The sequence below is a fragment of the Coenobita brevimanus genome, chromosome 23 (assembly GCF_032717465.1).
Source record: "Coenobita brevimanus isolate Jiangsu-jjx chromosome 23, ASM3271746v2, whole genome shotgun sequence".
Classification (NCBI taxonomy): domain Eukaryota; kingdom Metazoa; phylum Arthropoda; class Malacostraca; order Decapoda; family Coenobitidae; genus Coenobita; species Coenobita brevimanus.
This window is the reverse complement of record NC_136976.1, coordinates 51,711,922-51,732,555: the sequence shown is the minus strand read 5'-3', so window position 1 is coordinate 51,732,555 and position 20,634 is coordinate 51,711,922. Positions and strand designations below refer to the sequence as shown.

The 20,634-nt window shown below is 41.1% G+C and overlaps 1 protein-coding gene and 1 non-coding gene across 2 annotated transcripts in view; one reads left to right on the top strand and one right to left on the bottom strand.

Moving 5' to 3' along the window:
• The window catches only part of jbug (filamin-type immunoglobulin domains fbug), a 355,562-nt gene extending 335,134 nt beyond the window's left edge, over positions 1-20,428 (top strand). Inside the window, exons 40-49 of the mRNA XM_080267010.1 lie at positions 2,151-2,304; positions 2,837-2,998; positions 3,390-3,770; positions 15,310-15,476; positions 15,728-15,934; positions 16,066-16,947; positions 17,277-17,375; positions 18,752-18,872; positions 19,742-19,923; positions 20,297-20,428. Of these exons, the coding sequence (XP_080123136.1) occupies positions 2,151-2,304; positions 2,837-2,998; positions 3,390-3,770; positions 15,310-15,476; positions 15,728-15,934; positions 16,066-16,947; positions 17,277-17,375; positions 18,752-18,872; positions 19,742-19,923; positions 20,297-20,425 (2,484 nt within the window). The 3' untranslated portion in view covers positions 20,426-20,428. The remainder of the gene's footprint in view (positions 1-2,150; positions 2,305-2,836; positions 2,999-3,389; positions 3,771-15,309; positions 15,477-15,727; positions 15,935-16,065; positions 16,948-17,276; positions 17,376-18,751; positions 18,873-19,741; positions 19,924-20,296) is intronic.
• LOC145393230 (5S ribosomal RNA) lies at positions 7,220-7,338 on the bottom strand. Its single transcript, XR_013896182.1, has one exon. It is a non-coding gene; the product is annotated as a 5S ribosomal RNA (ribosomal RNA).
• Positions 20,429-20,634: the final 206 nt, after the last annotated feature.

The following is a 20,634-nucleotide window of genomic DNA, read 5'->3' as shown; positions in this document are numbered from 1 at the left end:
TGTAATGTCATTGATTATGTTGCCCTCTTCTATAGGAACTAGGGAAACAGCAGGAATTTTATGTACAGTATGTTTTCTGTTGTAAATACTGACCTGGAGAAAGACAGTACAGTATTAAGAATTTTTGCCATCATAGTTTCATCACTAGTATGCTCTCCTTTATCTTTGATTAAGGGACCAGTTGTTGGAGTTATTACCATTTTGCCTTTTATGTAACAAAAATTCTTTGAGATTTGATTTACTGATACTGTACTTGCAGTATGTTCCTCAGGATTTTTCTAACTGCATATAAGTAATTTTTTGGCTTTCCATTGAGGGGCTTCGTATTTATTTTTATAACTTTGACTCCTTGTGGTATTATAATTTTTATAAGCAAGATTATTTGCTGCCAGACAATGTTTAATGTTGGAGTTCCATCATTTGGGTTTAGAATATTTGGCAGGCCGCCTGTTGCACACTGGAATACCTAGCTTAACTGCACTGTTGAGAGTTTCTTTTAAAAACTCCATGCATTACTAAAAGTTTTGACAATGGGATGCCAGTCACCTGCACCTACAATTGCCTTTAATTTCTCAAAAATTTGCCTTCTTTATGTCAGGCACTTTCTCGCCATTGGCCATGACACTGTCTTCTCTGAATTTAATGTTAAATGTAACTATGCGATGATCATTTGTACTAAATTCTTCTACAATAACGTTACTCACTAAATTTTCTGATGTGGCTAAGACAAGATCTAGGATCTTAGCTCTATGTGTCAGATAATTTACAAATTGATACAAAGAACTTTCCTGCAAGTTTGTATATAGGTCTAACCCTGTGTGTGAGGATAGGGCTTCTTCCCATTTTGGAACTAGTAAATTAAAATCACCAAATACTGTATTACAGTGCTTTGCATACAAGAGATTTCGGCAATTTGACTGTAGATTTCATTGTCAATGTTGAGTGGCTGACCGGGAGGACAGTAAATTAACCCAAGGGTGATTTTATGACAAGAATCATTTCTAAGCTGAATATAAATACTGTAGAGTCAATGTTTTTAATACATGGCTTGGTAATTATGACTGGATGAAATCGTGATTTAATATATAACAACACACTGCTCTTTGCTCTGTTCTTCCTTTCACTACTGAAAATGTGATAGCCTGGTAAATTAAACTCTGTTAGAAAATCTCTTTGCTCAGTATTTAACCACGATTCTGATATATCAATTACATCATAATCTTCAGCAAAGACAAAGGCCTCTAAATCAGAAAATTTATTACTCAGAATACGCACATTTACAAGTAGAGCTTTAATGTGTTTTCCTTTCCGATGTGAGTAGCTTCCATTACATATTGATTTATTGGATCATATGCCATCTACATTCTCCTCTTGTGATGCTTGTTTTTCCACCAGAAAAATCTTACTGCATCACTAAGCAAACAACCAAGATGGGCAGAACCAACAGCATTCAAGTGTAGTCCATCATTCACAAATAGTGTTCGCAGCTCGTAAAACTGGTTCCATGTGTCGATGAACTCAACTTCTTGCAATCAAAGTGACCCTATTATTTATACTAAATGCTTAACTGAAGAAGGCATTCCCTGCACCAATCCTTGGGATTATGCCTGAACTTAAAATGTTGTTAGTTTTCACCTCATAGCGTTGGATCATCCTTCTGTACTTCACCATCAGCTCCTCTGATCAGGTTCATGCAACATCATTCATTAGTGCCTGCATGAATGATAAGGCTAGCATATTCCGCATTCTCAAAAATGTCATCCACAGCCTGTGTTATGTCGTCTACTCCTGCATCTGGAATACTAAAACGCTTTTGTTTAGATGGTGCCCTGCCCCAAAAGTCCACTAACTGACCATGGATGATGGAGTCCCCCACAATGCAGCTGCAGGGGGCTCTTCATCTACTTCTGCAGCATTATGTGGGCATCTCTTAATGGGATTAAAGGATCTGGCAACAGATAGATAGATAGGATAATTTAGATAAAGATGTGTGAGTATTTATGCTTTGGTTAATCCCCAAGAGGTGACTGGATGTTTGTTGAATTTGTAATGCCAGCAGGAGAAGGCTGGTCATTTATTCTAAAATAGTGTCTACAGGATAATGTTACCATAACACATATGGGTAACACGTAAACTTTGTATGCACCCAGGTTGGATCATACAGTGTGGCAGTGTTACATCAGGGGACAGCCATCAGTGGGACCCCCTACACTGTAGAGGCAGCTGACCCTCGCAAATTGACCCTCCAACCAGCTGGAGACTGCTACTCTGGCCATGAATGTGCTTTAAAAGTTGATGCCTCAGGTCAGTCATGAGCCCATTTTAGAGTTTTATAAACTATAATACCGCTTACATTATTGTACTTTTTTTTTTAATTCTCTCTAGTTGAAATTTAATTGTATTTTACATAAGATATATTGTCCATAAAAGATGATAATTCATGTATCACTGACCCATGTATTGTCACCTGCAAGAATTCCTTTCCTTTCTACCATTTATATATGTATGTATGGATGGATGGAGGTATTTATTCATTTATTGATAGTTGTGGGTCTGCCAGTATTGAACTATGGTATTAAGTAACTTCACAATGGTTGGTTAGCTACAACAAAGGCTCCTTTAATTATACTTTATTGAATACTCATTTCCACCTGGTAATATATAATACTTCATTAATGGTTACAGGAAGAATTTGTACTGGCATCTGTATATTACCTGTATTTTTATACACATACAAGTGTATTCCATGAAGAATCTCTGACAGTAGATTTTAGAGATAATATGCTCAGTACAGATATTATGATGGAGTCTAGCTTGATTGTGTTGGCACACACAGGCGCAGGTCGAGGGTCTTTGTCAGTGGGTGTTCGTGCAGCTGGCCAGGATGTGAAGCATTCCATCAGGGACCTTGGTGGGGGACAGTACAAAGTGCTCTTCTACCCTCGTGCCCCCATACCTCATAAGGTTGATGTCCGTTATAATGGAGTCCCGGTGCAGGGTGAGTACTGCAACTTATTGGAATGATGTCCGAGGAATGTCTAAATACGAGCTTCACATTTTAAATTATTAGCCATCCAGATTTTGCATTAGATATGATGAAGATGTACATATAATTCTATCATTATAGGTATGTTTTTATGGTGTAAAACTCTGATATATAATGGGTTAGAATACAGCAAGTTTTGTGAGCCATGACTGCCTCATGGGTGAGATAAGACATTGCAGTTAATTATAGTACAGTGTGTCATATGGAAGTTTATGTTTTTTCCATCTATATTACTCTGAATTGCTTATCCTGCAGATAACAGTATTTGTTATAAGGAACTCAGATTTTAGTTTGCAGTTTACTTTGTCCTACAATGTTCTGCAATGTTTGTTTTCTACATCAGGTGCACCGTTTGAGATTCCTGTGCGTAACCCCGCCATTGGACATGCAGTTACAGCCACAGGTTTAGGTCTGCACCAGGCCAGAGTCAACAAACCCACCTCCTTCACAATTGAGACTTTGGGCCAGTCCTCTAAGGAGTTTGATGTGCTGATAACAGGACCACAGGACTCAGCAGTGCCATTAAAATGTTATCATCAGAAAGATGGGAATCTTCTGGCCGAATATACCCCTCACATTCCAGGCTCATACAAGATTGAGGTGTTGTGTGCAATGAAACATGTTAAAGGGTCTCCTTTCCACTGTACTGCTTATGATGCTTCCAAAGTTATCCTTGACTACAGGAAGGCAATAACAGCCGTGGGAGAGCCTTGCACCTTTAAATGTAAGTCATTCTCAGAGAGAGAGATATATATATATATATATATATATATATATATATTTATCAGTCTAATGACTGTCAGGTTTAAGGAAGAGGTACCAAGCCCTTGTCATGCAGTTTAATTCATGTATACTCTTTTTAGTACAATGAACCCTCTATCTATCTATCTATTGCCAGACGCCTCAATCCCGTTCGGGGTGGCCACAAACAAATTGCCTCCATGTCACCCTGTCCTCCACCATTTCACTGCCCTGCTCCAAACTCACACCCCCCTCTCTCATATACCTCTCCACCCCATCCCTTCATCTCATCCTTGGCCTCTCCCTCCCTCTTCCCCCCTCCACCTCACTCACATACACTCTCTTCGTCAGTCTTTCACCCTTTATCCTCTCCACATGGCCAAACCACCTCAGTGTATTCCTGCTAATGCTTCTTATCACATCCACACCACAACGCTCCTTTATATCCTCATTTGTCAGCCTGTCTCTCCATGTGATTGCACAGGCTCCTCTTAAATAACTCATTTCCACTGCTCTCACTCTTGACTTGTGTCCTTCCAGCAACGTCCAAGCTTCACTTCCATACGTTAGAGTTGGTATCACAGTACTGTCATGTAGTAACTTTTTCATTTCCATGCTCACTTCCCTGCTTCTTATCACTGCTTTCAAGGAACCAGCAACCTTTCTTCCCTGCTGTACCCTTTCAAGCACTTCACCCTCCAAACCTCCATCCTTACTTATCACGCTACCCAAGTACTTAAAGGTACTCACATTTTCCAGTTCCTGACCATCCAACCTCGCTGTACATTCACTGACTTCACCTCTCTCAAACACCATCACTTTACTCTTCCCTACATTCACCTTTAGATTCCGTTTCTTACACACTCTCCCAAACTCATCCACCAAGCCTTGCAGCTCTCCTTCATCTTCACTTAACAACACAGTATCATCTGCAAACAACAGTACAGGGAGTTTCCAAACATTACCCTCTCTCACCAGGGCCACTCCAACATCCACTACCCTACCTTGTACCTCTTTTATTACCCCATCCATGTACAGATTGAACAACCATGGAGACATGGCACATCCCTGTTTCAACCCAACCTTCAAAGAGAAAAATTCACTCAGTTCACCATCCACACGCACTACAGCCTTAGCACCATCATACATACTCTTCACAGCATTCAACAACTTCCCATCTACTCCATATATTCTTAATACTTTCCACAATCCTTGTCTATCCACCCTGTCATATGCTTTCTCCAAAATCCATGAAAGCCGCATACAACTTCTTTCCCTTCTCTAGAAACTTTTCCACTAAAGATCTAAGAATGAATATCTGATCTACACAACCTCTTCCCTTCCTAAAGCCTCCCTGTTCTTCTCCAACTAATACCTCTGTTCTTTCTCTAACTCTGTCAATAAGTATCCTGCCATACACCTTTCCTATTATACTAAGAAGACAGATGCCCCTATGATTACCACACACTTCTTTTTCCCCCTTTCCTTTGTACAAGGGAATAATTATACCTGACTTCCAATCCTCCGGGACTCTACCTTCCTCCCAGGCCAATCTGCACATTTTCCACATCCATTCTACTACTATCTCTCCCCCATACTTCAGCATTTCACCACACACTCCATCAATTCCTGGGGTTTTCCCCACTTTAACTTTCTTCATTGCTTCCACAACTTCTATCCTACTGATTTCTTCCTGTCTTCTCACCTCCCTCCTTCTCCCAGCCATTCCCCAGCCACTTATACTTGCATTACTTCCATCCTCTATGTTCAACAATTCCTTAAAGTGTTCTCTCCATCAGCTCACTTTTTCTCCCTTCTCCACTAGTAATCTACCATTTTTATCTTTCACTCCCCTGCTAACTTCACTTCCACCCTGTCTTACTCTTTTCACCTCTTTCCAGAACATTTTCTTACAGTCCCTCCACTTTACACTCAAGTTCCATCCAAATTCCTCATCTGCTCTCTTCTTTCTCTTACTAATCTTTTCACCTCTCTCTTTCTTTCTACATATAACTCTCTCTTCCAGCTCTCAACTTCTTCCACGCCCCAATTTCTCATCCATTCATTATATGCTTTCTTCTTTTGTGCCACAGCCTGTCTCACCTCTTCATTCCACCACGCTGTTCCTTGCACCCCTCCGTCTTCTCTTCATCCCACACACCACATCACATGCTGCACATATTTCTTCTGTAAATATCCTGCACACACCGTCCACGTCCCCCATCTGCTCCAATTCATATTTGCCTAATCGTTCCTCCACTTCTCTCTTATACTCTGCCTTTTTCTCATCCTCTTGTAACCTTTCCACTCTCCCTACAAATACTCCTTCTTCCCGTCCTTCCCTTCTTCTATTTCTCCATCCTAATTGGACCTTGATTCTGGCCACCACCAAGTAGTGGTCAGAAAGTCCACTCCCCCAACCTCTATAAGCTCTTGCATCCATTACACATTTTTGCATCCTTTCATCCACACACACATAATCAATCATTGCCTTCCTTTCATTCAGTTCACCACCCACCCTTCTCATCACTCGCCATGTATACCTGTGGATCATTTTGTGCCTGAAGAGGGTATTGGCTATCACCAACCCCCTCCCAGCACAAATGTCCACTAATGCACTGCCATTCTCATCTATCTCAGCAGGCACACCCCACTCACCAACTATTCCATCCACCTTCACATTCCCTACTTTACCCTCTCTAATTCAGATTAATTGGGGGGAACCTCATGTCGAAATATCTGAAAATCCGAATTATCAGAGCTCATGCCAGCCCCTGTCCCCAAAGCACACCCACACTCACTAAAACATGGCTTTTTGACAAAAACATTGAACAGTGCAGTATGTTATTACTTTATACTAAAACAGTGCATCCATCCATCCATCATCCAATCCTACATTGCCCCATGAGGAGCATAGGAGCCCGGGGCTAGGCAGTTGGTCCCGACATTTAAGATGAGAGTGACCAGCCTCACTCATCCCTGAGTGGTATTACATGAGCAATCAACCCCAACCACCCCTTGGATATAAACCTTTACTGGCTCAATCTGACTGGAGCACAATAATTACCCACTAAAACCACCAGGCGCCAAAATCTGGTCATATGGTTACCACCCAGCGTAGTAAATGCTTTCCTGGTGAAACAGTGCACAATAAAATAAAATAGTGTCAAACCTTGAAACTGAAGTCTTGCAACACAGTAGTACAGTGTACAGTACAGTACACTTACAGTACACTTACTGAAGGTACTGTACAGTTCTTAAAAATTTTCGGTGAGTAAAACAATAACTCATATCATTTTAAGTGAACACTCATTCATTCATCATTCATTGCCAGACGCCATGTATCCCAGACGGGGTGGCCAAGGGCTTAGAGTTAATTGTTTTACAGGGAGGGGCACTAATCCTCCACCAACCCCACTTGACACGTAAGGATGCCAACAGCATCTGGTGTTCCCAGGCGGTCACCCATCCAAGTACTAACCAGACCCAACGTTGCTTAACTTTGCTGATCGGACAGGAAGCGGTGTACTCAACGTGGTATGGCCGTTGGCAAGTGAACACTCACAATCACTAATTTCCTCTTAGGGGTGCCCCCTTCATACCTCTATATACCCAGAGAGGACAGGTGGAGGAGATGAAATGAGCTCCACCTGCCTCTATCCCCAGCTCCCAACCTTCCCACATACCCCTACCCTACCCAACCCTGCACTCATCATTCTTAACTGCCAGTTACATCTCAAGCTAACCTCATACCTTACACTCATAGTCACATTACTAATACACAAACAACACATTAGGATATGTAAAAAGTATATAATATAACTATGAACATGCTGCAGCAAGAAATTAATGCATTACAATGTTGACAGTAAAACAAAAACGTTAACAACGGCCATCCCATGCCTCATGCGTTGGGTGCTTGTGTGTGTGTGTGTGTGTATGTGTGTGTGTGTGTGTGTGTGTGTGTGTGTGTGTGTGTGTGTGTGTGTGTGTGTGTGTGTGCACATGCATGTGCATGTGCATGTGTGTGTGCAACTGAGAGTGAGTGAGTGAGAGAGAGAGAGAGAGGAAGTAAAAGGCACACTTGTATTCTTGAAAACCATCACAGTGCTATAAACTAAGGCTGAGGGTCAACAAAGTTTACAAATACTGTAATAAGTGAAAGATGGAGACCACTCAGAGAACGTCCGTTAGGAGAGAGACGCGAGCTGAACTGTGCAGCATGAAGCAGAGATCTTGTTTGGTGGGAATTCCCTGCGCGTAAACCCTTGTTCAGACTCGTGTCACTTAAATCATAATTCTATCTGAATTAAAATTGTCCGGCAGTCAAAAAGATCCTAATTATCTGATATCCAAGTTATAGGGGTTTGTAGAGAGAGTTTACTGTATCTGGTTTATACCTGTATTCCATATAACCATACCATCTGAGCATGCTATGTTCAGGTCTTATCTACAGACTTCCTTATTCAACATCTTTGATGAATCACATTATTACAGTATTAAATTTTATCCTATCCATTCTATACACTTTTCACACATTTCTCAATACCCCATCTCGACTCCTCTAACCCTTGACTTGTCGTTTTCATGTCACACTCACATGTTAATGTGAATATTAACACTACTTCATATAATCCTTCTGCAGCTGCTACACTTGACCTCTACTTTGCATTAAGATCATCAAGCACCAGTCACTTTCTTTCCAGTGCTACTCAACTGTCCACTTTCTTTGCACAAATACCTTTCTTTTCTATAACTGTACTTCCTCCTTAAATTTGCTTACCAATGCAGGTCTCTCTTCATTCACCAAAATAGCACATTGGAAGTCACTGTCTCTACAACCATCACTGGTCCTAACTACATTTATATTCAAAGCACAACACTCAAAGACATCAGCAAAACTCTGTACCTGTTTGCAAAACTCTTGTTTATTATTAGTAAGTACCACATCATTATCTGCATGCATCAGATGTGGGAAAATCTACCCTTCACCATTTACTCTTCACATTCAATACTGTCCTCATTGTACTCTCCATAACTTTAGCTTTTATCTCTATCATGACCCCACATATATACTGTATATGTATATACAGGCATATCCCGATTTAATGATGCAATTGGGTAGGTAAAACCCCATTGCAAGGCGGGGTATTGTATATCGGGGTACTTTTAACATGTAAGGTAATGTGGAGCGTTTACCAGCTATGTGTTTCTCCCGAAACCAGCCCCAAAATCCACCCAAATGAGCTCAAAACAAGTTTAAAGCCAATCTAAATGGCCTAACAGCTGTCAAGGAAGCTAACCTAAGCCTAACACCTGTAAATACCTCACTAAAACCAATAAAGATCTGAAAATCATCATATATAAGTCTGGAAAAAATCAGGTTTAGTAAGCTGTACTCCAAAATGGCAATGTTCACCCCACCTGTGGCTAAAACACATTAATCTATGTCTAAAAACAGTTTGCAAATCAACCTAAACACATAGTTTTAGTCTAAAATATCATCAAAATCAGTAAAAAAAAATCAAAATCCATCATTAAACTGGGGTTTGGCCATCGTTAGGTTGGGTATGGTGGTATTTCTACCCCCATCGTTAAGCCAAGGTATCTCATCTAGGGGTATCGTATATTGTGGTATTACTGTATATAGATACAGTCAACGTGGGTATTTTGTGGTTATTTTAGCCTTAATGCCTACTGTGACTTAGAAATTCCGCAAGTTATAAATAACATAACTTATGGGGAGAATTAATTATAAGTCAAACGTCTCAGCAAAATTGCCCACTACCACCATACAGTACTTACACCAGACTAGCCACCAGCAAATACTAACACCCTTTCAAAACAGTATGTAATGCATGTATTTAATGGGAATGAACAATATTGTAAAGTTCTTACCTGACTCTGACTGATGACAATGCTTAAGTGGACAGGGGAGGGGGAGGGGATCTGAGGCTTGAGGCACACTACAGTCTCTCAGCACAAGGCGAATGTGGAAGCATCGGGGACAACAGGGTGGTCTAGATCACCCACTTGCCACTAGGCAAGGGTGGGAAGCACTGTGATTGGCTTGTCATGCTTGAATATGATTGGCTTCCAGCCACAACTAGAATAAACATCACTGCAACCTGAAAATTCCGAGGAAATGAGTCACCTGGGACAGTGACCACGGCTGTCACTCTGATCAAATTGGTTACCACGACATACAAAGTGATCATGGTTTGTCTGTAAAAGTACAGTACCATGAATTAGAAAACCATGACCAACAAAAATGTGATAGATGCGAGTTGACTCTATACTATGTGTATCTACATATATATAGTCCATATAAGTATACTCATATATATATATGAATGTATGGTTTACTCAGAACATTTCTGTTTATGCATAAGCCATCATCAGTAAAAATACATTAATTTAAAAAATCAGAAAGAAAAATATCTACATGAGAACTCATACAATATAGAACATTGTGAAAAAGATTAACTGCAAACTTGCTGCTGTTAAGCTGTATGTAAAATGAGTGGAATTTATTTATTCTGGGAGGACAATACACTGTACCCTGGTGGGAGGGGGAAAGAAGTATGGGTGGAAAGACTCAAATAACAATGCAAATATTGACAATGACAAACAGAAAAACAGAAGAAAAAAATGAGCATAAAATGAATAATAACCGTAATAGTGATAATAGAACATTTACTGAATTATTTGAAAAGTTAAACACACAGGAATGTGGTTGAGCTCCAGTCCAGTCAGGTTGAAAGGTAAATTTTTTGGCATCTCTATTCCGATAATTGACCTTTCTGCCTCAAAAAATCCACACAAATATTCAGTGTAGTTAATATTAGTGTATTAGGAAAAAAAATGTATGGTTGGTTATGTACCAACAAAGGTAGGGAGAAAATCAAAGAGTTAGTTGGAGAGGAAGAAAGGGGGTTTAGACAAGAGAGAGGGTGTGTAGACCAGATATTTACTCTAACATGTCTCATGGAAAATATTCAGAGAAGGAAATGAAATTGTATGCTGCCATGGATCTACATAAAGGATATGACGAGAGTAGATAAACAGGGGATATGGATGGTGCTGAAAATATATGGAGTTGATGATAAATTGTTTTAATGCAATGAAGAGTATGTATGAGGGCAAAAGAGCAGTATTGCATGCGGAAAGCGAGCTAAGTGAGTTCTCTGAGTTGAAAATTAGACTAAAACTGGGAGGGGTCATGTCTCCATGCATGTTCAGTATAAACTGAATATGTCACAGCAGAAATACTGGGTAGGACAAAGGATGTTAGTGTCCTTAGTGAGAAGGGGTAGGATTTGGAAATTACTTGGACAGCTGTATCTTTTTTTATTCGTTTTATGCAAGGAAGAAGGAACCAAAGGCTAGAAGCCTATAAATTGTTCCCTCCAAGAAGAAATAAAAAGAATAGAAAGCCAATTCAACATCTGTTAATTTTGAGATGCCTGGAAAACGCATTTAAAAGACTGGAGGTCATAGGTCATCAATGACCTTCTGAGCTGTACATCTAACCCTATCCACTTGTATACTGATGATTCCACCCTTCACTTTTCCATTCGGTTCTCACACGTCCATCTCAACAGTTACTTCAACAGACAAGGGATGTGGCTATGGCACACCTATGGTCTGACTTGGCTTGTATCTCTGACTGGGGTAAAAATAATCTTCTTGTTTTTAATGCATCAAAAACTCAGTTTTTACATCTATCAACGTGACACAGTCTTCCAAAGGAGTACCCACTAATGTTTAATAATGTCCAGCTCAATCCTGCATCATCCTTGAACATGCTTGGGGTTTCATTCACTCGGGACTTATCTTGGAAAGATCATATTGCATCTCTTGTAAAATCTGCTTCCAAGAGATTAAGTGTGCTATGCCGACTCTGTACCTTCTTTACCCCTGCACAGTTGTTGACTTTATAGACGATTTTATTCGCCCCTATGTAGAGTACAACTCTCATGTGTGAGGAGACTCCCCACATACAGATTTTCTCAACAGGGTGGAGTCAAAGGCTTTTAGTCTCATTAACTCCTCTTACTGGCTCCCTTCAACCTCTGTCTCTTCACCACACTGGTGCATCTTCATCTCCTTTCTGTCACTACTTCAGTGGTCACTGCTCCTCTGACCTGTCTGCTTGCATCCCTCCACCACTATGGTGGGCATGCAGCACCTGTCTAGCAACAGACTCTCATCTGTTTTCTGTCCAGCTCTCTAATGCAAGAGTTAACTGCTACTCCCAGTCCTTCATGTATGCAACAGGTCAACTCTGGAACTGTCTCTCTCTGTCTGTTTTTACTATTGTCTGTGATCTCCAGTTTTTCCAATGTAGTATATCCTGGCATCTCAAAACACATGGATCTTGAATTTTGCTCTCTGTTACCTTGTTTTTGCTTTTTTTTTTTTTTTAAGGAAGCAGCGTGTGGGCCCCTGGCCTATGTGTGTGTGCATTGGAATAACTTGCATGAAAACAAACACAACCCAGAGTCAAAGTGTGCTATAGTTATCCTCAATATGATCAGTATACAGGTAACTCGCACGGAACACGAGGGTTTCGTTCCTACCGTGCCGTGTTAGGTGCGAAATCGCGTATATTTAAACTACTCCGTATTTTGCTCCCTAGACCCCCCAAATGTGTTGTTTTGCTGTTATCTGTCACTAGAAAGCACTTTAAGTGGTTAGAAGGTTTATTTAATGTTATAACTCACATATACAGTACTCCTGAGCAAAACTTCAACACACAAATACTGTACGTAAACACAAGGAAACATTCCGACGCCGATCATAGGTAATAAATTAGGTTAACTGGTACCAGTGCTTTAACTTACAAGTACATACCAGAACAGTACATATTTAACTTAGAAATGCAGTGCTGTGATATCGAATGATTTCAGTACATAATCTGTTAGGAATAGCTGGAAAAAAAAAATGTTATGAATACATTTTCACCTTTTTGATATATGTTTATGGTAGTTTCGAGTTATTTTTTACGTTATCGTTGTGCCCGTGCTTGGAAAAGGGAGCGAAAGAGTTGAATTTTCAGTCCTAAATGAGAAAACTGCATGTCCTGCAAGGCTAGACTCTGCCACGGAAGAATAAAGTGGAGGGTCAGTCCGATTAGCAATAAGGAAGTTGTGTCACAACTTCCAGCTCCCACACCACGAGAATGGCTAAAACTAGAATCGTAATGCAGTTTCAGAACTAACAATGTCTAATTATTACGAATACAGATACAAAGCAGAAATAAATACGTTTACAGACAGGGAAAACGTATTTCTTCCGTCATAACATGTTCATCTTTCTCAATCATTTTACGTTCATCTTTATCATTTTACCTTGTTATTTTCGCAATATATATTGCTGTCTCGTAAACAGGGTGGTTGTTTGTGTTTTGCAAGGGAGGAAAAAGGTTGTATTTTCTGTCTGGGTCGAGATAATGGGTGTAACTATGTGTGGTTAGGCATGGCCACGAGCGAAAAAATCGTACATCCACTCATTACGATAGCCGGTGGTGAACTGACAGAGCGACAGATGATACATGAGACGGTGAAGTCAAGGTCATGTCCCAGATTTTCGTTCACTTCCCGAAAGTTTTCACAGTTTTCTACAAGTTGCAAACCATTACAGCAAACCTGAGCAAACAGGTAAAGATACCAAGACAAAAATGTATTTTTCTCTTATTATAAGTCTTTAACGAACAAACAAACAAAAGGCAATATTCCGACGCCGATCATGGGTAATCATAAAAATCAGGTTAACTGGTTACAAGGCTTTATTTAATGCTTTAATTGCTTACAAGTACATACCAGAACAGTAAATATTTAACTTACAAATACAGTACTGTAGAAAAGCAGTACAGTAAGAGTTTAACGAACAAACAAAAAAGGCAATATTCCGACGCCGATCATGGGTAATCATTTAATTCGGGTTATCAGGTTACAAGGCTTTATTTAATGATTTAACTTTATTTAAGTGCTTACAAGTACAGTACATACGAGAACAGTAAATATTTAACTTACAAATACTGAACAGCACTGTGGAAAAAACGAACAAATAAAAAAGGCAATATTCTGACGCCTATCAGGTAAACTGGTTATAAGACTTTATTTCTTGCTTTAACGTTATTTAATAGTACTTTAAGTTGCACATAAACTTACCAGAACAGTACAGTACTGTAAATATTTAACTAACAAATACTGTGCTACTGTACTCGGGAATGTCTCACTCACTGAATAATTTCCCGCCTAGATCGTCACGTAATCAAAACAAACCGCGCGCTGCGGTGACGTTCGAGGATTTGATCTTTCAAAGGCCTCTCCTGCGTTAATTTGTAGTTTTCATAATGGTTTTTTAATCTTACGTTGTCTTATATGTATCCCAGCCCTTACCGTGTATAATTGCGAGCGCGTTCCGTGAGATCGTGTTCCGTGCGAGTTACCTGTACTACAATCCTGAATAATAATTTTTACATTTTCAGCTCTTAAGGTGACAAAAATTCACAAAATCATTACCATCCAATCAGCTGATCACTTAGCTTGATCTGGGTGGGAAAACACAAATACAAAATGTAAAATAGTCATATGATTTGCACATTCTACACATAATTTTGAATGATAGCTAATATTTTTTTTTTTAGCTCTGAAGTGGCAATGAGAAACTATGTGACCAAGTAGGTACAGTAAATGTCTTTATAAAAGTAGTTATCAAAGTCTGGTACTTATAAGGCCAATCTGGGGAGGTTAGGGCAGACTTAGGTGTCATTAGTGGCAAAATAGGGAAAGTTGGGACAAATTTTTTTATAGGTTCTTTTGTTTAAATAAGCACTATTTCATCAGTGCAAAATGAGTTTGGGACCAAAATGTTGCTTTATAGATGAACTGACTCTGTATGGTTTATGTACAGTATGCTGTGGATATATGATGTATTACTGCAAGTTATTCCATAATGTGCCCTATATCGCATTATTTAGGTGCTGCAGGGCTCTTCTTGTTTTTATAAATGTGGATGTAGAAGGCTTCTACTGAACTGTAGTAGTATAGTTGGTTTGTTTTCATGTGAGGAATGAGATCACTCACAACTTGAATACCAGTCTATCATTGCATGAAATTTCATGAGCTTTAGTTATGAGATAGGAATTAATCTCCTTGGTTATTAGTAAAATTTATCTTCCAATCTGACTATATCTGGCCATAAACTGTGCTGAGAGGAGTTAAGGATTTTTGTCAAATGAAAACAAACCAACTATAATAGTAGTTGTAGCTCTCAGTTCATCAGAAACATGAACCTGGTGGACTATAGGGTGAGGTTGCGTTACCCTTCTCTGGCAATCCACCATCCTCCATATGGAGGTGGGGAGGAGTTGAGGGATACTTGTATATGCAGGCAGGGGAGCCACTCAGTTATATCAGCACCCCACTGAACTGTAAAAGACTTAGAGAACTTTAATGTCATTAGTATACTATAAAATTTAATCACACTCTTCTGTAATAACCAAATCTTGACAGTGGACAAGTCTGAGGCTGGTTCAGCAGACCTGGAGGTGCAGGTTGTGGCCCCGTCAGGGGTAGTGACGCCATTGGAGGTGAAGAGTGGACTTGGGGGAGAGGTGGTGGAGTGGGTGCCTGATGCCCCAGGACAGTACCGGGTCACTATCTTCTATGGAGGCGAGGAGGTCAGATAATAATGTCATAATTAACTACCTGGCTGATAAATTTGACTGCTGTTTATTTAATAATGCTATCTACCTGGCTGTTATGTTCAAGTGCACAGTTAATTAATTAATGCCAACTGCCTAGTTTGTACACTTGAATTGTACAGAGTGGGTAAACCTCACATATTTAGTACAGAGTCTCATTGAGAGTGTTTACTGTTAATGGTTTCAAGGAACAATGTTTTTGTGTTGATGTAACCTTTACTATGCAGGTGCCAGGGTCACCGCTAACAGTAGAGGTGGGTGAGTCTGGACTGGCAAGTGTCAAGGGACTAGGCCTTGAGGGAGGAGCAGTTGACACTCCTCTTACCTTTACTGTGGATGGCCGAGGACTGCTTGGGGAGCCATATGTAACTGTTGATGGACCAGACAGTGTGGCCAAGGTCAATGTACGCAAACAAGATGAGGGACTGTACCAGGTCAGTGCAAGCATACTTTATGTAATATTTTCTGCATGTCTGTTGTCATGTTGTGTAGAGTAATTTCTGCAGTATTCCAGTGAAGCTTATGAAGATATATAACAGTATATAAAAAAAATATTTCTTTACAGGTAACGTATATACCACATGAGGTTGGCATCTTCGACGTGCGTGTTCAGTGGAACAAGAGAGATGTTGCTGGTAGCCCATTCCACCCTAAAATTGTGGACCCAGCGAAAGTTAGATTGATCGGTGGCTGGGCCAATCTGATGGATGCTGATGGCCGCCTGGAGCTCACCCCGCGTGAAGAGAAACGACTTAACTTTGATGTGAGTGAGGCTGGTCCTGGTCGCCTCAGTGGTGAGATGACTCATGATGGCAGACCAGTTGAAGTGGGAATTGATCAGAATGGGTCAAGAGCAAGATTGCTTTTCACACCACCAGGAGAGGGACAATATGAGATGAGAATGTGGTATTCAAGCCTCCTTTTGCCAAACATGCCAATACACGGCTGGGCTGAGCCTGTGTCCACAGGAGACCACACTAGAGTGACTCTGAGAGGGCATGGCCTCACTACAGCCCGGTGTGGCGACCAGGCTGAGTTCATCATTGATGGATCGGCAGCTGGACCTGGAGCACCTGATGTTACCATGAGTGGCACCAAAGCAGATGTGTCAGTGTCACTGGTGCCCCAAGGCGGTGGAGTTTGGTTGGCAGTTTACACTCCAGTGGTTCCTGGTGCCTACTTGCTCAATGTAATGTGGTCAGACCGGCAGGTGCGAGGATGCCCCCTTAAAGTCAATGTTGAGAGTGTAGCAGATGCATCTCGGGTGGCTTGCTCAGGTGAGGGGCTGCGGCATGGTATGGTTGGCCATGACATCAAGAGCTTCATTGATACACGCAGAGCTGGACCTGGTGAATTGACTGTGACCTGTGTTGGCCCTCAGAAGGTTGCCTTGTGTGACCTGGAAGACCATGGTGACGGCACTTTTACACTCAATGTCCGGCCACAGGTATGACACTGAGTTTAAGTTTTGGGAGTACTGTACAAGGGAAAGCCACATAATGCACAACTAACGTAAATCATAAACAGAATACAGTATTTAAGCTATGCTACCTCCGTTATCCCATTCAATATGATGTAGCCATTTTTACATATTCCTGCTACTTCCAGAGATATGATTTATTGAAGAAATTTGAGGAAGGCATGGCATCACTTTAAAAGATTGATTGATTTAAAAGGTTAGTTTGCACATATATCTGCAGTAGCTAGTTGGATTAGCCTTATCTGTCTTTAGGAATCCTGTCAGTGAAGATGATAATAATAAAAATATCCAATCAGGAGTCTGGGCGGCATGCACTCAACGTGAAATATGAAGGTGAACACGTGCCTGGCTCACCCTACACACTCAAGGTTGCTGGTGCCCCCGATCCATCCAAGGTGAGCAACATACACAATCAGTTTGACTTCACGTTTGTCATACTAAACCATTCATCCACAGTATGGATACACCTGCTATTTTAATTAATGCAGCACAGAGGAGAAACTTTATATATGACGCACACTTTCTACAATATTCAGAAATATTTGCCTTATGAAAACATGCAGATAATAACACCCCCACCATCCATCCCTCTCCCAGTGACAACCAAATGAGATGCCTGTAATTACTGTCTAACTTACTTCATTTCTGCAAGATTCATGGCCTTTCCTCCAGCTTTCTCTCTGTTGGACACCCTCTCTCCTCCCACTCTTCCTCACAGAGACTCAACTGTCTGAGGTGACTGACAGCAAACCTTTCTCTGTATCCTGCTACTTTCTTTATACAGTATTCACTTCAAAGCCAAAGGTGGTTATTGTGTATATATATGCATCAGTATATCTTGCTCTCGAGTTGGAGGGATGGAGTGGAGAGGTATATGAGAGAGGGGAGTGTGAGTTGGAAGCAGGGCAGTGAAATGGCGGGGGACAGGGCGACTTGGAGGCAATTTGTTTGTGGCCACCCCAAACAGGATTGAGGCATCTGGCAATAGATAGATAGATAGATTTATATTCGATGAAATTCAGATCTGATTTGTTGGTTTTAGCGAGTTATTTACAGGTTTTAAGCTTAGGTTAGCTTCGTTGACAGCTGTTAGGCCATTTAGATTGCCTTTAAACTTTTTTGGGTGCATCTAGGTGGGTTTTGGACTTGGTTTGGGGGGAAACCCAAGGAACACACGGAGGTGGTTTGGCCATGTGGAGAGGATGGAGGGTGAAAGACTGACGAAGAGAGTGTGTGAGTGAGGTGGAGGGGGGGAAGAGGGAGGGGGAGGCCGAGGATGAGATGGAGGGATGGGGTGGAGAGGTATATGAGAGAGGGGGGTGTGAGTTGGAAGCAGGGCAGTGAAATGGTGGGGGACAGGGCGACTTGGAGGCAATTTGTTTGTGGCCACCCCAAACAGGATTGAGGCATCTGGCAATAGATAGATAGATAGACTTATATTTGATGAAATTCAGATCTGATTTGTTGGTTTTAGTGAGTTATTTACAGGTTTTAAGCTTAGGTTAGCTTCGTTGACAGCTGTTAGGCCATTTAGATTGCCTTTAAACTTTTTTGGGTGCATCTAGGTGGGTTTTGGACTTGATTTGGGGGGAAACCCAAGGCTGGTAAACGGTCCACATTGAAATACATGTTAAAAGTACCCCAATATATGATACCCCACCTAACGATGGGGTTTTACCTAACCAATTAGATCATTAAACCGGGGTATGCCTGTATATATATATATATATATATATAGAATTTTTATGTGTAGTAAAGAATCATTTCACAGGTACGTGTGTATGGTCCTGGTGTGGAGAATGGAGTGTTGGCAAGTTACCAGAGTCGCTTCATCTGTGACACACGAGGTGCTGGGGCGGGGCAGCTGACTGTTAGGATAAGAGGACCCAAAGGTAAGATTTGCAAGCCTTGATAGTTGTTGGTTAGAGATCCTGATTTTTACCCAGTTCCACTGATCTCTACAGTATCTATCTGTCTATAGCCAAACATCATAATCCCGTAAAGGGTGGCTGTTTGTCTTTGAGTTAAGTTGTTTTACAGGAAGGGGCACTAACCCTCTGCCAACCCACTTGTTAACATGTAGGGAACCTATATGGGTTGGTTATATGCTTACCACTCACAGTTATAAATGGTTTCCTAGCTTACAGGAAACCATTAGGCTTGTCACTAAATGTAAAACCACCTGAACAGGAAAGAAGAGTGTTAAAATGTGACAGAAAAGATGGAAGAAAATAGGAAGAGGGGAGGGCTGACACAGAAAAAGAATTATACAAGTGAAGGAGGAAGTAGGCAGCACTGCATCAAAATCCACTGATCTGGAAAAGTTATTAATACAGGAAATCCCAGTTCCTTTACACACAAGCATCTCTTTGCCCAGTTCGCCAATAATACTCTGGCAGCCTTGTGTCTGGCTTTTTGTATTTTCCATTCTTCCCTAATTAACACTTGAGTATCCTTTGTTCTCATACACTTTTGTTGTGTCTCATACTACTAGCACATAAAAATAGTTCATGTGATGCATTCCACTGCCACAGCTGACAGATCTGTTGGCGAACTTTTACCCCTAGCTGCATGTGTTTAGTATAACACTGTTCTCATATACAGTACCACTTATTTTACAGTATTGTGGTTGACAGTGAGGCAGAAGGAACTGAACAACCTGTAGGTGTTGACTGAGCATCATCACAATTATTCCCAGGTCAATTGTATTTTATGTTGTCATCTCTTCATCCCTAATTGTGTACCTCCCGGTTTGGTGCAGGTGCCTTCCGTGTGGAAATGCAACGAGAATCACAGAAGGATCGTACCATCTTGTGTAAATATGACCCCACTGAACCCGGAGACTATCGCATGGAGGTGAAGTGGTCAGGTGAACATGTGCCAGGCAGCCCCTTCATTGTCATGATCTTCGATACACAGGATGAGCTTAACAGATTTAAGGCAGTAAGTTCAGCTTTATTAGATAATTATACAACAGTATACCATGAGATAAGAGTATTTTGCATGGATAGATATATCCATGCAAAATACTCTTGCATTTTATACAGCTGTTGTTGATGTGGCCCCAGGCTTATATGAAACATGTATCTGGTGAACTGCAGGCTTAAGATGCCCTTCTCTAGGTCATCATCATCCTTCCAGGGGACTGGGAAGTAGTTGACAGATATCGATATAACCAGACAGTGTGCTGCTAGTTATACTGGTGCCACTGAATGAGGGCATCAATCCCCAGCATCTGTTATACTGGACAGTAACTGTATTTAAATAAACAATGACTCGACATACAATAGAATATTAAGTGGTGTTTTTATTGCAGGGTGGCTATTCTCCAGGCACTCCAGGTGGTGCCACCAGTGACTACTATGGCAGTATTGGATATGGCACTACTTATGGTGCCATGACCTTCGGCCAGATGTCCTGGCGTGGGTCTCAGGCACAGCTGTGAAGAGGGCCAGGGTCCCCACCTCCCCCTACCATCCTGTATAGCAATGGCCCCAGCACGGGCTCTTCTCCATCCACTCCCTCTCCAGCTCGAGCACATTATGCCACCAATGGCCGACTGGCCACTGTTACCACCACCACAACACCGCGTCAGGTCAAAGCTCTGGCAAAGGCTCGTCGCAGGAGCAAGCAGCTGCTTGACCCAGCCGGTTT